Here is a 20,200-nt window from a genome sequence, read left to right on the forward strand (position 1 = left end):
TGAATGCCGGTAGGTCTGCAGTTTGGCGTAGGTGGAGGGGGATGGCGTTCCAGGTCTTGGCGGCGCGGTGGGAGAAGGATCTGCCTCCGGAGGTGGTTCTGTAGATGCCCATGACGGTGGCCAGGGACAGGTCGCCGGAGCGGAGATTCCTGTTGGGTGCGTAGAAGGATAGTCTGCTGTTGAGGTAGGCGGGGCCGGTCTTGTGTAGTGCTTTGTGTGCGTGGATCATGAGTTTGAAGGTGATCCTTTTGTTGACGGGGAGCCAGTGCAGGTCTCTCAGGTGGGGGGTGATGTAGTTTCTGCGAGGGACGTCGTGGATCAGACGTGCGGAGGCGTTCTGGATTCTCTGGAGTCTGTTGATGAGTTTAGTCGGGGCTCCGGCGTAGAGGGCGTTTCCGTAGTCGAGTGGAGCCATGTAGACATTGAATAGCGTCAGGCTAAGGGAGGATCCCTGAGGGACGCCGTAGATGGTCTTGGTGGTTCCGGATTGTAACGGGGGGAGGAGGACTCTCTGGGTTCTGTCGGTGAGGAAGGAGGTGGTCCAGTCCAGGGCCTTATCTCGGATACCTGCGTCGAAGAGAGTGCGCGGAGGGTGTGGTAACAGACGGTGTCCAAAGCGGCGGAGAGGTCCAGGAGGATGAGGGCTGCTGTTTCGCCATTGTCGTGGAGCATTCTGATATCTTCTGTGGCGGCGATGAGGGCGGTTTCAGTGCTGTGGTTGCTGCGGAAGCCAGACTCGGATGGGTCCAAGATGTTGTTACCTTCTAGGTAGCGGGTGAGCTGGGTGTTGACGGTCTTTTCAATGACTGTTGTGGATGTCGGTGATTTTGTGGTGAAAGAAAGTTGCGAAGGTGTCGCCTCCACGCATGAATAAAGCAATATACAGCTCCTTGCAGTGTGCGGCCTCGTCTTTTTTGGGACAAAACTTGCGGATATATATATATATATATTACCTACTGGCGGTCGCCAGTAGGTATATATAGTTAGGATTTTTTCTCTATGGGTTTTTTGAAAATTCTATGTCTAATAACTTTGGCGTTTGTGGACGGAATTGGCTGAAATTTTCAGGAAAATGGCACATTTTGTTTCTGAGCAGCCCTTGAAAATTTGGGGGGGGTTCGTCCAGTGGGGGACGAGAAAAAAGGGGGGTCCCAAAACGTGTTTTTAACATTGAGTTTTCCATAGGGCGGTTGGCCTCACTTTTAGCCCGAACGGCTGAATGGATTTGCACGAAACTTGGCAAAATTGTAGGGACTGGTAGCCCGATGTGCCTTTTGTAGGTCTCAATATATGTGCTCCAGTGGATTTTGAGAAATTAACGTTTAAAAAAAGATATATATCTGTAACAGCGGACCGGGCAGCGGCCCAGGACGCGTACTTTTCGCGCAACGGAGCTTTGTGAAGCGAAGCTGATTGGTTCTCTGGCGTCTGTCAACATTCCAAACAGTCCGTAGCGGCCGCCATCTTGTCTCTCGGTAGGATCGAGAGACAAGAGGAGGCCAAAGCGAAGGGGCAAATGACCATAAGGGGGAATAGTAGATCCTCGCTGACCCCCTAGGTTTGATGTGGAGGTTTTAAAAGGGCCCCGCGGGGCAAAAAAAATAAATAATAATAATAATCGAACGGCTGAATGGATTTGCACGAAACTTGGCAAAATTGTAGGGACTGGTAGCCCGATGTGCCTTTGCTAGGTCTCAATATATGTGCTTCAGTGGATTTTGAGAAATTAACGTTAAAAAAAAGATATATATCTGTAACAGCGCACCGCTTCGCGTACTTTTCGCGTTACGGAGCTTTGCGAAGCGAAGCTGATTGGCTCTCCGGTGTCTGTAAACATTCCAAACAGTACGTAGCGGCCGCCATCTTGTCTCTCGGTAGGATCGAGAGACAAGAGGAGGCCAAAGCGAAGGGGCAAATGACCATAAGGGGGCATAGTAGATCCTCGCTGACCCCCTAGGTTTGATGTGGAGGTTTTAAAAGGGCCCCGCGGGGCAAAAAAAAAAAATAATAATAATAATCGAACGGCTGAATGGATTTGCACGAAACTTGGTAAAATATTAGGGACTGGTAGCCCGATGTGCCTTTGCTATGTCTCAATATATGTGCTTCAGTGCATTTTGAGAAATTAACGTTCAAAAACAAGATATATATCTGTAACAGCGCTCTGCTTCGCGGAGATAAAATTATATCTGTATTACCTAGCTGTTGCTAACACCAGTTAGCGACGGCTAGTAGGAGATAGCGACCATCTTGGGTCCCACTTTGCATGTGAGTGATATTTATCACTAATGACATGCAAAGTGGGCATGCCAAGATGTTAGCGACTGGAAACAGTCGCTAACATCGCTATCTCCTAGGGACTGGTAGCCCGATGTGCCTTTGCTATGTCTCAATATATGTGCTTCAGTGCATTTTGAGAAATTAACGTTCAAAAACAAGATATATATCTGTAACAGCGCTCCGCTTCGCGGAGATAAAATTATATCTGTATTACCTAGCTGTTGCTAACACCAGTTAGCGACGGCTAGTAGGAGATAGCGACCATCTTGGGTCCCACTTTGCATGTGAGTGATATTTATCACTAATGACATGCAAAGTGGGCATGCCAAGATGTTAGCGACTGGAAACAGTCGCTAACATCGCTATCTCCTATTATCAACTTTTGGAAATATTCGATATAAGCGCGAATATCTCCAAAAAGTAACAGCTGCCCTGAGCAGTTCTTAGCCATGTTATCCAATGGGAGGTGGATAACATGGCTAAGAGCATTAGCTCGGTAATGCATGAATATCGCTGAGTTTTCAGCGATATTAATGCATTGCGGTAGTTTTTTATCGTATTTGCGATAAACCTTGATAATAGCAAGGTTTATCTGCGATAATTTCTGACGGTAAAAAAATCTTTGCAATGCATCGTTAGGGATAAATATCGCTTAACTTTGGTAATATGCCCCAACGTCTGTTAACGTTCGATTCGAAGGAAATCAGGAATTGTTGAAAAACATTGTGTGCGCCATCTTGTCTTTTTTCAAATGCCACACTTTTGTCGTGCACGGCAGCCATTTTAGATGCCTTGACCAGACCCACTCTGTGCACGCTGTCGATCCTTAGCATGGCTCCCCACCCTCGCAAGCATCTCACCCAGGCAGTGGTCACCCCCGCTCTCTGTCTTATGCATGGGTAATAAACCTCCCCCCATCTGCGCTGCTCTTCCCTGAGAATCACACCCTGTGCCCGCCCGACACCTCCCTTTCGCCCTATTCACTACCGCACCCTCTGACACTCCTTTTCCTCTGTGTCCGATTGTCCAGGCCGGTCCTAGGCTATCAGCTAGCCCTGCAGATGTAGTTTATGGCCACAGCTGTAAAGAATCACCCCTCTTCAAAGGAGTTATAGTAGATCAAGGCCCACACTCGATGAGATCCGTCACAGCAGAAGCGTTGCTATTATCTGAAAACCATCCTGTATTGTGATTGGGGAGGGGACCGAGCGTGAAGCGGAAGATTCCAGGGATGACTCTTTGTACATCAAAGTTTTTACAATTATGTGTCACATTAAAAATATATAGCACTCCGACAAAGTAGTAAGATTATAAAACTTTAATAATTTATAAATATATACAAGAAAACAAAAATAGTAATAACATATAAACATTTTTAGGGAAAAACAACGAAGTAGCGGTCGGCTGTGCGAATAGTCCCAACGCAGCACAACGTCCAGATTTCCGGCGTGGGGCGTCGCGGGGGGTGGGTCATCAGTAGCAAACTGTTGTGCGAATAGTTCCAAGGCAGCAGAACGCGCCGAAATCTAGATGACACGAAAGTGATGTCTAGTAAGTTGCCAACCAGCAAATAACGGCGTGGGGCGTCGCGGGGGGTGGGTCATCAGTAGCAAACTGTTGTGCGAATAGTTCCAAGGCAGCAGAACGATGGCACCAAGGTGATGTCCAGTAAGTTGCCGCACTGGTTTTGGTATCCTACAATGCTGCTCCGAATAACGGCGTGGGGCGCCCCGGGGGAGGCGGCGTGAACGGGCCTCTCCAGGTAGAGTCTCATCTGTTTTAGTGGGGCGCCCCTTTACCGTTTCAGTTGCCATTCCGTCCGCTTTTGGTCCACTGTGTCAAAATCCGCCATTCAGCTGAGTTGCGCCCACTCTTGCGGTGCAGCGATAGGCGGCTGCCACAGGACTCTCAAAATGGCGGCAGGCTCTTTCCTTTTTGGGCGTGGTCCACTAAAATGGCCCTGGGACACCTTGGAAATCGGACGCTTGTCTGCTAGGTCTTGGACCCCATTCTCGAAAGCGTCCCCTCCGCCTTGAGAATTCATCAAAAGTTTTGGGGGCCCCGACTCCTGCAGGCTTCTGGTGGGGAGCGGCTGCCATGATTGCCCGCGGAATGACCACGACGGAGCTACGAGATGGTGGTGCTCTCATGCTGACGCCAGTTTAGTCTGAAACATCCAGAAACAAGGTGGGGCTTTCATCGTTTGGGGGAAAAAAAAAGTTTTCATCCAATTGAAAAGTGTTGTTTTTAGGTCATATGATCAAGCCTTCCATCATTAGGAAACCAAAAGTAAAATGAACCAATGAAAAGTTTTATAAACAAGTCACATGACCTGTTATGCGGCATAGGGTATAAAATGCGGAGAAAATACGTTGGCACGTGAGGCGGCGTCAGTAGCGGACCGATGTGCGAATAGGCCGAAGGCAATACAACGCGCCAAGATCCGGATGGCACCGAGGTGGTGTCCAGCAAGTTGCAGCACTGGTGTGGCCATCCTACAATGCTGAAAGTTGGCGTGGGGCGCCCCGTTGGCCTGTGAGTTTGCGTCAGTAGCGGACCGATGTGCGAATAGGCCGAAGGCAGCACAACGCGCCAAGATCCGGATGGCACCGAGGTGGTGTCTAGTAAGTTGTCGCACTTCTGTGGCCATCCTACAATGTTGAAAGTCGGCGTGGGGCGCCCCGTTGGCCTGTGAGATGGCGTCAGTAGCGGACCAATGTGCGAATGGGGCCAAAGGCAGCGCAACAATATTTTCTGACTGACACCACAAGGCGCTGAGATGCCAAGATCCGGATGGCACCGAGGTGATGTCTAAGTTGCGGACTGATGTGCGAATGGGGCCAAAGGCAGCGTAACAATATTTTTTGTATGGAAGATACCACTAGGCGTTGAGATGCCAAGATTCGGATGGCACTGAGGTGATGTCTAGCAAGTTGCTGTACTGGTGTGGTCATCCTACAATGCTGAAACTCGGCGTGGGTCGCCCCATTAGCCTGTGAGATGGCGTCAGTAGCGGACCGATGTGCGAATAGGCCGAAGGCAGCACAACGCGCCAAGATCCGGATGTCACCGTGGTGGTTTCATAGTTGAGAGGCACTTCATCTGCAGTGGGGCGCCGAGATCCGGATGGCACCGAGGTGATGTCTAGCAAGTTGCTGTACTGGTGTGGTCATCCTACAATGCTGAAACTCGGCGTGGGTCGCCCCATTAGCCTGTGAGATGGCGTCAGTAGCGGACCGATGTGCGAATAGGCCGAAGGCAGCACAACGCGCCAAGATCCGGATGTCACCGTGGTGGTTTCATAGTTGAGAGGCACTTCATCTGCAGTGGGGCGCCGAGATCCGGATGGCACCGAGGTGATGTCTAGCAAGTTGCTGTACTGGTGTGGTTATTCTACAATGCTGAAACTCGGCGTGGGGCGCCCCATTAGCCTGTGAGATGGCGTCAGTAGCGGACCGATGTGCGAATGGGGCCAAAGGCAGCGCAACAATATTTTCTGAAGAGAAGACTCCAAAAGGTGCTGACATTCCAAGATCCGGATGGCACCGAGGTGGTGTCTAGCAAGCTATGCAGTTGAGTTGTGTGCGCACTTGCGGCGAATAGGTCGAAGGCAGCATAACAATGTTTTCTGAATAGGAGACACCACAAGGCGTTGAGATTCGGTTACCACCGAGGTGATGTCTAGCAAGTTGCCGCACTGGTGTGGCCATCCTACAATACTGCTCCGAATAACGGCGTGGGGTGCCCGAAGGGGGGGGGAGCCGGCGTGAATGGGCCTTCCTAGGTGGAGGCTCGTCTGCTGTAGTGGGGCGCCCCTTTACCGTTTCAGTTGCCATTCAGCTGAGTTTCGGCTGCTCTTGATGCTACAGCGACAGGCGGCTGCAAGAGGACTCTCAAAATGGCGGCCTGTTCTTTGGATTTGGGCCTGGTCCACTAAAATGGCCCTGGGACACCTTAGAACTCGGACGCTCGATTTTTTTTTCCTTTCCTGTACATGCAAAAAAAGGTAAATGCCCGGTACGTTACACGCTTCATCTGCCACGATGAACTCTCCAGAGGAACCGAAAAAAAATATAGTTGTGGTAACTATACCATGCATCGTCATATGGAGAGGTGGCACCAATTAATTATAGTGCTGCATAAAAGAGAGATTTGGAGGAGAACCCCTGACCTGCTAGTACATTCATCAAAGAAGTGGCACTGAGAGCTTCAGAGGCAAGGGAAACGGTCCCAAATATTTAGAAGAACTTTGGAAAGATTAAAATGACATGTTTAGATTGTGGCAAATTAATTTCATGTGGACAGATGAGTGTTACTCTAATAAATACAGCATATGAACATCATCATAGTCGATGGTTGGTAGAGACATTTTGACTATATCCTGGACCTGCCCGTCCTCGCCCAAAATGGCGCCGGAATAAATGGGACTCGTAACTCCTTGTTGTGTACTGGTTGCAGAACCTTGAAATCACGAGATACGTATGCAGTTTTGAAGCACATGGCGGGCGGGGACGAGAATTGATTGAATATTTCGACATCCCTATTGATATTAAGTTCTGATGTGTTATTGATTACTGTACTGTTGAAAGTTCGAATTAACGTCACCCATGGTACTTGCCCGCAAATGTATATCTAGATAATTTTATTGTAACTGGCCCTGTCGTATTTTAATTATAAAATGTACGTCCACCGATTCCGTAACTGTTAGACACCTTAGTTCTTGCAACCTAATGGCCCGCCCGTTACGTTCCTCTACAGTGTAAATGTCTATTCATCATATACGATTACAGTTTGCTCTGTGGCAGGCCCACGTGGTTATAGGCTCGTATTTGTATAATGAAATTTTCACAATAAAGGTTTTTAAAAGAAAACATGGTAGTAGTATATACATTGGTAAAGTTTTTAATAATAGTGACTGTTTTAGAATCATTAAAAGGCAAGTGAAATAAAGCAGACCAATTACATGAAGGGTAAAAGGTATAATACGAAGGAACGCAGTAAAGATAAATGGTCAAGGGCTGTTGTGTTTTCTATTCCTGCAACATAAAGTGATCGATAAGAATCTCATATTCAGGCGTATCGGCGACTAAGACAGCAGGTCGACCCTCTTTTGCTCAACGGCTCCGTCATGGGACGAAGAAACGCTCTTTTTCTCGAAAAAAGAATATATTTTACTTGCAGGACAGTTGTAAAATTTCCGGGAAAGTACATTAGCCTGGAACATTATAACATATATTTAAGAAAAAATAATGTTCGGAAGTAATGAAAAGCGTAATTTTTAGGTCATATGACCAAGCCTTTCATCATTACAATAAGAAAAGTAAAATGAACCAATGAAAAGTTTTATTAACAAGTCACATGACTTGTTATGCTTACGTTACGCGCTGCGCGCCCCGGATGACTTCCGGATGCGCTAACGCGGCGCGTCATATGACGCATTACGCGACAACGCAGGTACAGAATATAGTCAAAATGTCTCCACCAACCAGCGGTCGGAACACAACCCCTTTCAGCAGGCTAAATAGTTCTGTTAAATGACAACAGAAGGGACAGGCAACAAGAACCATCAGTCAAAGAGGGGAGGGCTAGTTCTTCTCTACCGGGTTACATTGGGGCGCTACCGGAACTGATCGAATTGGTAGTCTACAGTGTTTCTGGATGTTTCAGACTGAAGCTGGGGTTAGCATGAGAGCAGCACCATTTCGTAGCTCCGTCGTGGTCATTCCGCAACCAATCATGGCAGCCGTTCTTTATCGTTATTTTGGGCGGGGTGGGTGGCGGAGCCGAGCTGTTTTGCAGCCATCATTGTGTGGAGTTCAGTTCATCTCACTAGTTTTGTATTTGTCATGAGGGGTTGTTCCTAATGTTTCTATTTTGGCGAGGTCAAAAAGAAATCCCATTAGTGGCCTACTGATTTTGCTCGATTCCTTTTCTTTTTTTTTACACGATTTTTCATTATCTGCAAAGACTAAACAGAGTATTGCGACTCTGTGTTTGTTTGTAAATAGAGAATGAACCAAAGAGAACTAATTCTAAAACAGTAAATACTTGGATAACAATCAATCAAATGGAGAGAGAAGCAGGCACGACGGATTACAATGGGGGCAAAGGCCTGCGTTAACTACCTTTCACTATCTGCAAAGAGAGAGTACTCCTAATAGAAATGAGGGGGGGGGCACCATTCAAAGCAGATCAGTGTGCATAAACACGAAAATGTTTTCACTTACCACATACTTGACATTCGACAGCTTATGATATTTGCTATTAAAAAACCATTGAAATTCACTGAAAAAACCATAGGTTATAGACCATATATAGTTAGGAATTAGCATTTACAAAACCTTGAAAATTCACTGAAAAAACCATAGGTTATAGACCATATATAGTTAGGAATTAGCATTTAAAAAACCTTATTTTACTCACACAAAACCATTGAAATTCCATATATAGTTAGTTGCACTAACTATATATCGCGCACCCGCAATCCACTGCTGATCATGTCACATATTACATCATTCATGACATGGTCAGTGACATCACTGATGACATCACTGATGACATCTCAAATGACATCACTGATGACATCACTGATGACATCTCATTTGACATCATTCTTGTGCTAATACGATAAACCTCTTCAGACTCTAATATAACCTTAGATACACTCAGTGTATACAGACACTCACACACTGCCACTCATCCATGGAGTTACTCACACACCCAGTCAGTCATGCAAAGAAACAATCTCACCTCCATTTCTTCAACTATACAGTTAAACACACCTTACTTATTGAAACATATACTAACACATATTTACTCTCTTATACAATCCCTGATACAAGTTCACAATGATCGATACAACTACTCACTCATTCAGTGGCTCTCATGCACAGTTATTTATATATGCCAACTCTCACATGTACTGTGTTTTACATATGTACTTACTATGACATGTAGCATTGAGATATCCATTCACTCATCAATACACTCATGCACACAGTCAACTGCCCATGTAGCTGTTTCCACATGCACTCTTGAACTCATACACCTAGTGAATAAACTGCTCACACATCTATGCATAGAGTCACACACCTTCCAGCCACCCCTACACAAACTCAATCTCCCATAGAAATACTTGGGCAACCAATTAATAACACATATAGCCTCTCGTATAGCTAATGATCAACACATGCAGCAGTTTACAGAACAACAGACATAATGATGCACAAATTAAGACAGTTTAGTCACTAATCCATGCATTCAGTGAGACACATTTAATCACTCACTCATACAGTCAGTCACGCACCTACTAAATCCTTCATCCAGACACTTATACATCCACTCATTCTTCAATATGTAAAACATATTTAAACTTTACAAAAACACACAGACACTAGATGATGTCATCAGTGATGTCATTTGAGATGTCATCAGTGATGTCATTTGATATGTCATCAGTGATGTCATCAGTGATGTCACTGACCATGTCATGAATGATGTAATATGTGACATGATCAGCAGTGGATTGCGGGTGCGCGATATATAGTTAGTGCAACTAACTATATATGGAATTTCAATGGTTTTGTGTGAGTAAAATAAGGTTTTTTAAATGCTAATTCCTAACTATATATGGTCTATAACCTATGTTTTTTTCAGTGAATATATATATATCTGCAACTGTTAGAGCATCGGTCCCCCACCACCTTAAGTTGATGTCTGTTTCATGACATGTATTTCACGTTTTTTATCGTTATAAGACATTAAGACTTTGGTGCCTGTGATGAACTGCATATGCGACCCCCATAATCCCTCGGAATGCTCTCCAGACCCGATACTATGGTTTAAGAGATGCTGACTTTTAAAGGTGACATTTGCCAAACTTTACCGGCATGATTTCGTTTGCCCAGTTGCATCATGGGATTGGTAGTCCTGACACAGACATGTGCACATGCTGGATATTAGATTGTTGTCTCACATTGATACAATTGCGTATCCTAGGTCCTGTATCAAGCTAACAGTTACCTTACCGTAGTATAATGTAATCTGGGCCCAGAGTTCATGTTCAGTGCAATTTATGTTTTGGCTTTGAAAAATCATGTCTGCTCTATGAGTCCGCATCGGATTACCGGTGTACTGCTTTGCATTTTTACAGCATTCCTTTGCCATTTTCGTTTTCAAGGGGGAACAGTGGCACCTTTATTCTCTATAAATGATGTTATTGCAGCGTGTCTTTTTGTCTAATGTGTTCATTAGATTTTATATAATGGTCAATATACAGGCAACATATTTAGAGCATTTGGCGACCCATTTAAAATCTATACAATTTCCCACTTAGTTTTGGCTACATTAAGATTTTTTAAGATTCTGTACCCCCACTATATATATTTTTTGCGATATTGTACAGCATTAGCTTTGCGCAAAGTGTTAGACACAGTTCTTGTATAATTGGGAGGGTCAGAAGTGAGGCACGTAGTATGTTGTCTATTTTTACTAGTGCCATAAGTGCGAGTGACTATATATGCTGAAAATGAACTGGCGCCAATTAGATTGACAAAGGCTTCGCAGAAGCCGAAACGCGTCTCTTTGGTCTTGGGGTCGAGGGGGACCTGATACAATAAAAGAAGCCATATACCGTCGACCTGAAGTCCATGCCTTTTTCAATTGGATTGTCCTGTTGAAGTTGGATGTTCTGTTCTGTTTATATATATATATATATATATATATATATATATATACACTGAAAAAACCATAGGTTTCAGGGACGTTTTAGTTAGTTGGACATTTGACTCATATAAAACCAGAGAAATTTGCCAGTTATAGTTAGTTGAGCTAACTCGTGCGCCCGTAATGCACTGCTGATGATGTCACATATTATATCACTCATGACATGGTCAGTGACATCACTGATGACATCATCCAGTGAATGTGTGTTTCTTAAAGTTTAAATATTTTTCATGCCAAGGTGTATTGAAGAATGAGTGGATTTACAAGTGCCTAAAGGGATTATTTAGTAGGCACATAACTGACTGTATAAGTGAGTGATTGAACGTGTCTTACTGAATGTATGGGTTAGTGACTAAACTGTGTGAAAGTCTGTATTAGTCTCTCAGTTGGTGTGTAAGCGGCTCCATGGGTTGGTGAGTAGCTACATAGGTGTCTATATTGCTTATGGATTTCGTGTCTGAGTATCTGTATGAGTGCCTGAGTGTCTGTGTGGGTCGGTGGAGGGGGGTGTGACTCTGTACACAGATGTCTGAGTGGGTAATTCACTGGTTGTATGGATTCAAAAGTGCATCTGGGAAGGGCTGTATGGATGAGTTAGTGTGTGTATGGGTGTGTTGGTGAGTGAATGAATGTCTCAGTGGTATATGTGTGAGTAACTACATATGTTTTAAGGCAGTATATGTGAGTGTTGGAGTATATAAATGACTATACGTGAGAGTAAGTTATTTGAAGAGTGGGTGCATAAATGAGTGTGCTTGTATCAGTGATTGTATAAGACAATAAGTATGTCTTAGTATCTGCATAAATAAGTGATTTGGTGTGTGTATAAATAACTCAGTTGGTGTATATAACTGTATACATGAGTAAATTAGTATGTAATTAATTTTTTGGATGACTGACTAGGTGTGTGACTAACTCTGTATGAGTGGTAGAGTGTGACTGCATGTATAGGTGTATCAGTACATATTTTAATTCTGTATTGATGAGTAACTGTATGTGTAAGACACTGGATGTGTGTATAGACCTAGGAAATAGTCGGTGCTATGTAGTATCTTGCATTCTTGTGTGTATGATTTCAAAAATAGTAGTCTGTATTTTAGAGTGTGTGTATCATAGTTTATATTAGGGCATCAGTATGTGCATCAGATTATCACGTGGATGATGTCATCAGTGATGTTATTGAGAGGCACTGAGAAAGTCGTTGCCATAGTTGGGCACCCCAGTTTGGACGAGCATCCTATTGGAACTCGCCCTAGATAGTTATAGACGGTTTTGTTCACACTCGTGCCTTTTTCCTAACCTTATTATCTCGGAGCACTCCCACATATACAATTAGCAATCACACCTTACCCTCCCTAAATCGCCCTAGCCAACACAACAACTGGACATGGCACAAGTTAACGTAGTTATATGGAATGTGTGCTGTATGTACACGCCGTCACGCAGATACTCAATATACGCTTACTTACAGTGCAGGTCTACTGGTATCGTGCTACTCCAAGAAAAACACATTCCAAACAGAGCTAGAGCACCAAGTGGACGGCACGACCTACTCGGCCCACGCGCTGGTGTCCTCATCTGGGTGAGAGCCGTTATCCCATTTATATGTGAAGAGGTATTGATCGATCCCGAAGGCAGATGCACAGTAGTTAGTGGGCGTCTCAATGGCCAACTGATACTGATCGGCTCAATCTATTCCCCGAACGTAAATCAGCCCTCCTTTTTAGATAGCCTAACCGGGGTGTTGGCTAAATGGAACTGAACCCTATGGCTCCTTGGAGGGGACTTCAATTCTGTGCTTAGCAAAGACTTAGACAGGTTGTTCCCGCCCTTGAGCAAAACCACAGTAGCATCCAATGCGCAGGCCCTCGCAGACTGGATCACTCACTGGGCATTACTAGATATAAGGCTCTCCCTCAACCCCAACACCCTGGTCGACTCATATTACTCCGCGGTACATGGGCTTCATGTATGCCTGGACCGAATAGTGGGATGCCCAGCTCTACTTCCCCTAGTTTGACAGATAGAATATCTAGGCCGGACGCACTCAGACCATAACCTCCAAGCACTGCAACTCACTTGGGAGACTGAACGCCCCCCAGCCCCTTCGTGGGAACTCCAAACTGCAGCGCTAGAAGACCCAGCGTTCCACTCATCACTAGGAACGGCGCTCCTCGAATATTTCAAGATCAATGAAGGCACAGCAGGAGACACACTAGTGGAGTGGGAAGCATTTAAGGTAGCAATGAGGGGACACAGCTTGGGAGGTACCTGGAACATACGTAGACAGCTGTCCGCTGCCCTTAGCAAAATAGAAGTACAGCTCCTGCGGCATGAAACAGACAGGGAGGGCAGGGGAGAAGTGTACATTGCCTAGAGACACTGCGCGCAGCGCACACCGAACTGATAGAACGCCTTCGCTGTAACAATTACACCTCACACACGGCTCGTACTCACGCCACCTCCTCGCTGGCTAATCCTTGAGGAACAGGCCCGCAAACCGGTAGGCACACTGCTCACCAATACAGGGCTCTTAATATACACATAATGTGACATCCACACAGCCATGACACAGCACTACACCCGGCTGTATCAATCTCAAGGCTGCTGCGATGCACAATCCCTCACATCCTTGCTAGACCGTATACAACTACCTGAGGTGACACCGGCACATAGTGAGATGCTAAATGATCCTATCTCGCTAGAGGAGATCAAAGAGGCAATATCGCCCCTGACTCCGGGACCCGACTGACTCCCCGGGAGTACTACAAGTCATACCAGGTATCGCTAGCACAACAATTTCACACCCTCTATGAAGCCGCCGTAGGAGTGTGACAGCTCCCTCCTTCCCTATGCGAGACACACTACTCAATCCCGACAAGGACCCAGTGGACATGTGCTCCTATTGGCCCCTCGCCCTACTCAACGCCGACTATAAATTACTAGCAAAAGTTCTGGCAGACAGGCTTGCACAAGTGGTACCCACCCTGTTTCACGCAGACCTAAACGGCTTTGTGCCATCCTGTAGCACCTCACTCAACTTGCGCCGCTTCTTTCCAGTTGCAGCCTATTCCACATGCGCATGGGTAAGGGTGGGCCGCCTCATACTCAATCTTGAGAAGGCATTCGACTCCCTGGAGTGGGACTACATGTTCGAAACTCTCGGAAAATAGAAACTAGGCCCCACTTTCCTAAAGTTGTCCCACCTGCTCTACACAAAACCGGTTGTAAGAGTAATGATAGGTCCGTACATATCGGATATAGTCTGTGTGACGAGGGAGGTGGCAGGGCTGCCCACTATCCCCCCTCCTTTTCACGTTGGCGATAGAGCCACTTGCGGAGTCGATAAGGACGTAATTAAATGATGCCATCCCTTTAGGCGATGGCACACACCAGGTGTCTTTGTACGCTGATGATCTCCTGGTCTGTCTTAGGGACATAAATGACTTGCCGGGACAACTTGCCTAGATCCTACGGCACTTTGCGGCCATATCAGGGCTGAAGGTATATGTTGGCAAATTTAAACAATACTGAGAGGGGTGGTTCGAGACAAAGTGTCTTGAATGAACCGGGCGCACAGCTATGTGTGGTTATCCTTACTGAATCAAAATGTTAACATACATTAAGGTAGCTTCATTCAATATAACACAAACACAAATGCACAACTAATTTTGTCAACGAAACTTCATTTGTTGATTGACATTTTTTTTAATCTGGTTAAATGCTAAGGTCATTACTTCATGACTCAATGAGTTTACATATTATTTGTAATCTATACAACATGCATAGTGTTAAATCGTAATGGTGACATGATAACTATATCAATGCCGATTGATGAACTTCGGGCCGATGTATTTCGGGACCTCCTGTCCCTTCCTCAGGTGCCACTGAAAATAAAGAAGAACAACATGTTATAACAATATGTTGTTATTCTTTATCTTTGTCTTTATTTTCAGTGGTCCCTGAGGAAGGGAGGTCTAGCGGCCCCGTGCTACAAACACTACTACCTGGCAGCCCAACTTCAGTGGATAGTCAGATGGATGGCAGGCCGTCAATGAGACGATATGGTGACCGTGTGCCCACCACACACACTACCCTAGCTCCTCAGGCTTTTCCATCTCGTGCAAAGACACGACCCCCAGAACCCCTGATGCTAAACGTGGCATGTAGATGCTACCGCAGGAGTCTCTACATAACCGGGCACATAGCACCCTAGACCCTGCGCTCCCTTTAGAAGTAATCCCTAGAAGTCAATCTGTGCTTTCAGCCACCGAGTTACAGCACTGGCACAAAGCAGGCATACAGTCTCTTGGTGACCTATATCGTGACGGCTCACTTGTCCCCTACGTGACACTGATAGAAGATGAAGGGCTCCCCCAGGTCAATTCCTTCTATACCATTCACTAGTCGCTACACTCACGGTGAAATGGGGCGATCTTTCTACCGAACCACAAAAACATCTTACTATACAATATCTACATGTCGTGGGACAGGGCAGAAATCTCACGCGGTGGTTCGCAGTCTCACTCATGCAACGATCCGCCTAGCAGGCTCGGACTGGCCATAGCGGGCACCGGGCAATCCCCCGGTGCGCCGCACGGGTGGGGGCCGGTTTTGGGCCCCTGGGGGCCGTTTTTGTTAAAGGGCCGAATCGGCCCTGTAACAAAATCGGCCGAAAACCGGCGCCGACAAAGTGCTTGGCTGCCCCCCCTCCCCCGAGTGGGGAGAGGGGGCCGGCCGAGCACTTTGCCAGGGCCGGTTGTGGTTTCCAGTCCTGCCCTGCCGCCTAGACCCCCTTCAACACAAGTGGAAGCACTATCTGGACCGTCGTATCTCAGACACGGAATGGGCGCAGGTGCTGGCAGTCCAGTGAACATTCCTAGTAATATGAGATTCAGGCAAATACAATACTACATCACTCAGAGGGCGTATTTTACGCCTGCCAAAATAAACAGATATTTCAACGCACCGACTCAGCCTGTCCCAGATGTGCCACCCTTGATGCCGATCTCATACATATGCTCTGGATCTGCACCGGCCTCAGCGCATATTGGAGGGAAGTAGCCGGTACACTCCATATCTGCATCAAGCGTGATATACCCTTCAACTGCCCGACAGATCTGTTACACAAATTCCGCAGAACACGTAACACTAAGGTAACCTCCAGGTTCCTATACCTGGGCATAGAGGTTAATCACCAGAAATTGGAAGGCACCCTACCCCCGCGTATAAAAGCTTGGAGGCACTCCACGCTCCCATGGGCCAGAGCAGAAAGCATAGCGATCTGGCGCGAAGAAACCATGGGCCTAAACTGGGACGCAATCCTGACGGCGCTGCAGCAGGGCGTAGACACACCATATCCGACCCCGCAGAGTGACACCGCACACGTGACCTATATTTCCATACTAACCCCAGGCACTCAGCCTGTGACCAAATAATACACAGCCACGTTCCAACACACGATCTCACAGAGGGCCACACGACAGGGCAACAGGTGTGGGTAGAACAGGCGAAACACACACAGAAAAGTGGATAGGATTCTCCAACTCAGCTCCTAGTTTTATGTTCTCTTCCCCCAGTTATCAGCTGCACTACTCATCGTTGTCACCTAAGCAGTACCGGCTGCTACATGTTACCCATCACACAATTAAAAAACAAAGTAGTCCAGTGGTTTCTGATACATGCTACGAGTTACATCACGCTCAACTCCGGGCGCCACCACTCAGTAACACCCACTGTATAAGTAACTGTGACACTGTAATTACAAAAAAGTGTATATGATGTAACACTAATGTACGATGTGCCAATTGCTGTTATAAATGGAAATATCAAAATATATTTGAAAAAATAAATGAGGCTTTGTTCTAAAAATGGCCTGACGAAGAACATAGGGACTTCAGTTTAGGGTTCCAATTGTATTATATCCTGACCACTGTCCAGCCTTCCTACCTGTATTAAGACCATGCTTGTGTTTCATGTACTACCTGTTGCCGGGCCAAAACCTGTCAGATTGGTCCTTTTATCCTATTTGGATCTAGATCACTTATTGAATGTTTTTCTGATATTTTGTCTCTCATTATTTAGATTGAAGCAGAAGGCTGGGGAGGAGCAGACCTAAACTGGGACGATGATGAAAGCAACTGGTGATGATTATATGAGGAGCTTCTAATGCTTTAAGATAGACTTGGATTTCATATGGATAAAACATTTCATTGCTTCCAGAATTTATTTTAATCACATCTCCATTTGTTGATGACTTTTAGAGAAGATGGATATCTAATACTGGAACAGCAGGTCGGATTAAGCGATCAAAAAAAAAACCACGAGAATGACAACTACATAAGTTTCATCCTGTGGTACTTCATTTTCTGGCATGACTTGCATTTGGTGATGACACTAGATGTAAAGACATTACACTTCCTTTGGACATCATAAAAGAAGAACATTATGGCACACTGTTTCATACTGTTTAGACATTTTTAATTAAAGCAACTATTTAGTTTTTTTTTCAAATTCTATCTTAGTAATTATAAGCTCTACACAAATGATATTTTGTTGAAATGTGAATCATTGACTTTAAATTAAGTTATTTAATTTCGGGTGCCTTATTTCTTTTTATGACAAGATGAATCCATCAAAAGGGCTTGTTTTCTCTTTTTTATATCCATGAAACACTTTAGAATAATTGTACAGATTGCATAGAATAACTATTTATCTGCGTTTTTTTCATAATGTTGTTATATTTGAATGAAAGTTTCTGTACATTGGTCCATAAGACCGTCAATTTAACTGTGAGAAAACACATTAATATATGCCAGATTCCACATTTGATAATTTACAGAATAAAGATCTTGCCAGCTGGGGTATGCATGCTAGAATCATATTTAAATAATTTAAATGCTAGCTCCGTAATATATTAGGGAAGTATTTGATGATGGGGGCGCTGAAACCCGAAATGGCAATACCATTGAAAACAATAATGGCTGTGTTGGGGGTAAAACAAACCTTTGGAATGGGAGTTGTAATATAGAATGGTTTGTTGATCTGTGCTTCCAGGGAAGGATTGTTCTAATAATGAAATACAAAGCGACCAGTTCATAAGACTGGTGCAAAAAAGTGGTCTGGAAATGGGGAAAGAAAGTGGTGGGTGGGGGGGCTGTTGGGTCCATGTCCTCTAACACAAAAACCAAGCATTTGCAATGCAATAGGTTTCGCATTTGCAAGAGTTTAAGCTATTGGCATTGTAAATGGCAATGCCTTTTACTTATCTGTTTTGATCATTAACAAGTAAATTAAAGGCATTGTCATTTATAATGCCAATAGCCGAAACTCTTGTAATTGTGAGACCTATTTAATTTCAAATAAGCGGCTGCCATTATCCCGGGCTGCTTGCAAAGTGAAAGCATGTATGCCGTGCTGATTGTTGTAGGGAAAGATATCGTACCTGGAGTAGGAGAAACTCATTAAAGAAAATAGTGTTTACAGATTAAATAAGACGTATGGTGTAACAACGGAAGTAGAATGGGCCAATCCTCATGTCGTTTAGAAATAAAGACAAGGCGGTAGTAAGGAGGGACTAACAAGCCTATTATCGAATCAGAAGCTAGCATTTACGAAGGACCATGACACAAGCCAATAAAAAATATGGACAGAGCGCCAAGTCCATACTCTAATACAGCATACCTTGCAGGGCAGTGCGTGCACTGCCCAGACTCAACCTAAATACAAGTTAAGGCCCAATGGGTAGTGCCTGCTGATCTAGCATGTTGCTTCTTCACAGCCAATAAATTTTATGAGCAAGGGTATAGGGGAGTGTTACAAGTGTGTAACTGGCATATTGTGTGGGGCCACATATATACAAGAAGCAGGGCTTTAAGTGAGCATGGTCTTACTGGTACTGAGCACCGGTAGTTTTAGCAAGCATTGGTAAATGCAACAGGTTTCGCCTATATGATTATTAATAATTTTGTTGTTGTAAATTTGATTAAGTGAGAATAAGGGGTGAGGCTGTAAGCGCAGTAGAAGCTATACAAAAGTGATATTTATAAAAGCTGTTATAAGTTATGGTAGGGGATATAATACTGTTAAAATTTATAGGAGAAATGGATATGAGAAACCCTTGAATAAGCAGCTATGAGTCCCAACAGGACTAGATCTCTCTAAATGTGGTATCATTGATTGGCATCTTAGATGATATGAGTAAAGAGCGAGGTGAAACGTGGATGCCTTATTTTCTAACCTATTGTGTAGTTTGATTTATGTTAGTTATTAGTTTCAAGTAGAGTGACTCCAAAAGATTGCTTAGCTTAATCTGTTATTTTAACATTCTGCTATTATAATTAGCCTGCTAGGAGGGGAAAAAAAATCAGAGTGCCAGACGTGGTTCTGCAGTCAGAGGTGAGGGTTCACAGAACTTTGCAGCTAAAAGTGTATGATGTGCAGTGCCGCACTGGGTCAGTCACCTAGAAGTAAGAGGTTCACATTGCCACAAACAGCCATGTTGTGGATCGAAAGTCTTGCAGTGTCACAAAAAAGATAAAAATATCTTGGTTCATAGGCTTTTTCCTATATGCTGCTTTTTTCGCTTAGATTACCTCGACAAATTAAAATCTGAAAGCAACCATGAGTTATTTGTGGCATAAAGCACCAAGAATCGCACAAAAATGCAGTGCTACATACTGAAAACCTATATCTAAAACTTACTCAATATAATTCTGGATTTGCTCAGGACCTTGTGAATTAAGTCAACTAGTGCGAACCAGCAAGATGACCCAAATATGTCTTCGAAAATTTAAGATAGAAGATGTTAATTTTTAGTACCTCAAATGAGCAGGATGAACTCATTGTCAAAATAATAGGAGTTGTAATACACACAGACTGCACACTGCGCACAGCAAACGCAGTGCGCTCAGTATCGGCACACCAGCATGCCAGAAGGCAGGGGCACGAGGCACCACACACACTGTACAGTAAAAGCCAGCAAGGTGCATGAATAGACTGTCTATCAAGAGATGTGTGTGTGTGTTAAACCTTCCTACATGTACACTACATCAGGAGCTAAGAGTACAGTGCCTACGTTGGCCATACACGTTGTCCATTAAGGAGTGGCATACGCTATCTGAAAGAAACACATTAGTGATCCTTACCTTAGAATTACCCCTAGGTGTCAGAGTGGATCCAGAAAGTTTTCGTCAGC

At 44.8% G+C, this 20,200-nt stretch overlaps 1 protein-coding gene across 1 annotated transcript in view; it reads left to right on the forward strand.

The window, feature by feature from the left end:
- Nucleotides 1-17,866, forward strand: part of SCYL3 (SCY1 like pseudokinase 3) — a 917,463-nt gene extending 899,597 nt beyond the window's left edge. The window contains exon 12 of the mRNA XM_078686597.1: nucleotides 17,089-17,866. Coding sequence (XP_078542723.1) covers nucleotides 17,089-17,151 — 63 coding nt within the window. The 3' untranslated portion in view covers nucleotides 17,152-17,866. The remainder of the gene's footprint in view (nucleotides 1-17,088) is intronic.
- Nucleotides 17,867-20,200: the final 2,334 nt, after the last annotated feature.

The sequence above is a fragment of the Lissotriton helveticus genome, chromosome 1_1, assembly GCF_964261635.1.
Source record: "Lissotriton helveticus chromosome 1_1, aLisHel1.1, whole genome shotgun sequence".
Lineage (NCBI taxonomy): Eukaryota > Metazoa > Chordata > Amphibia > Caudata > Salamandridae > Lissotriton > Lissotriton helveticus.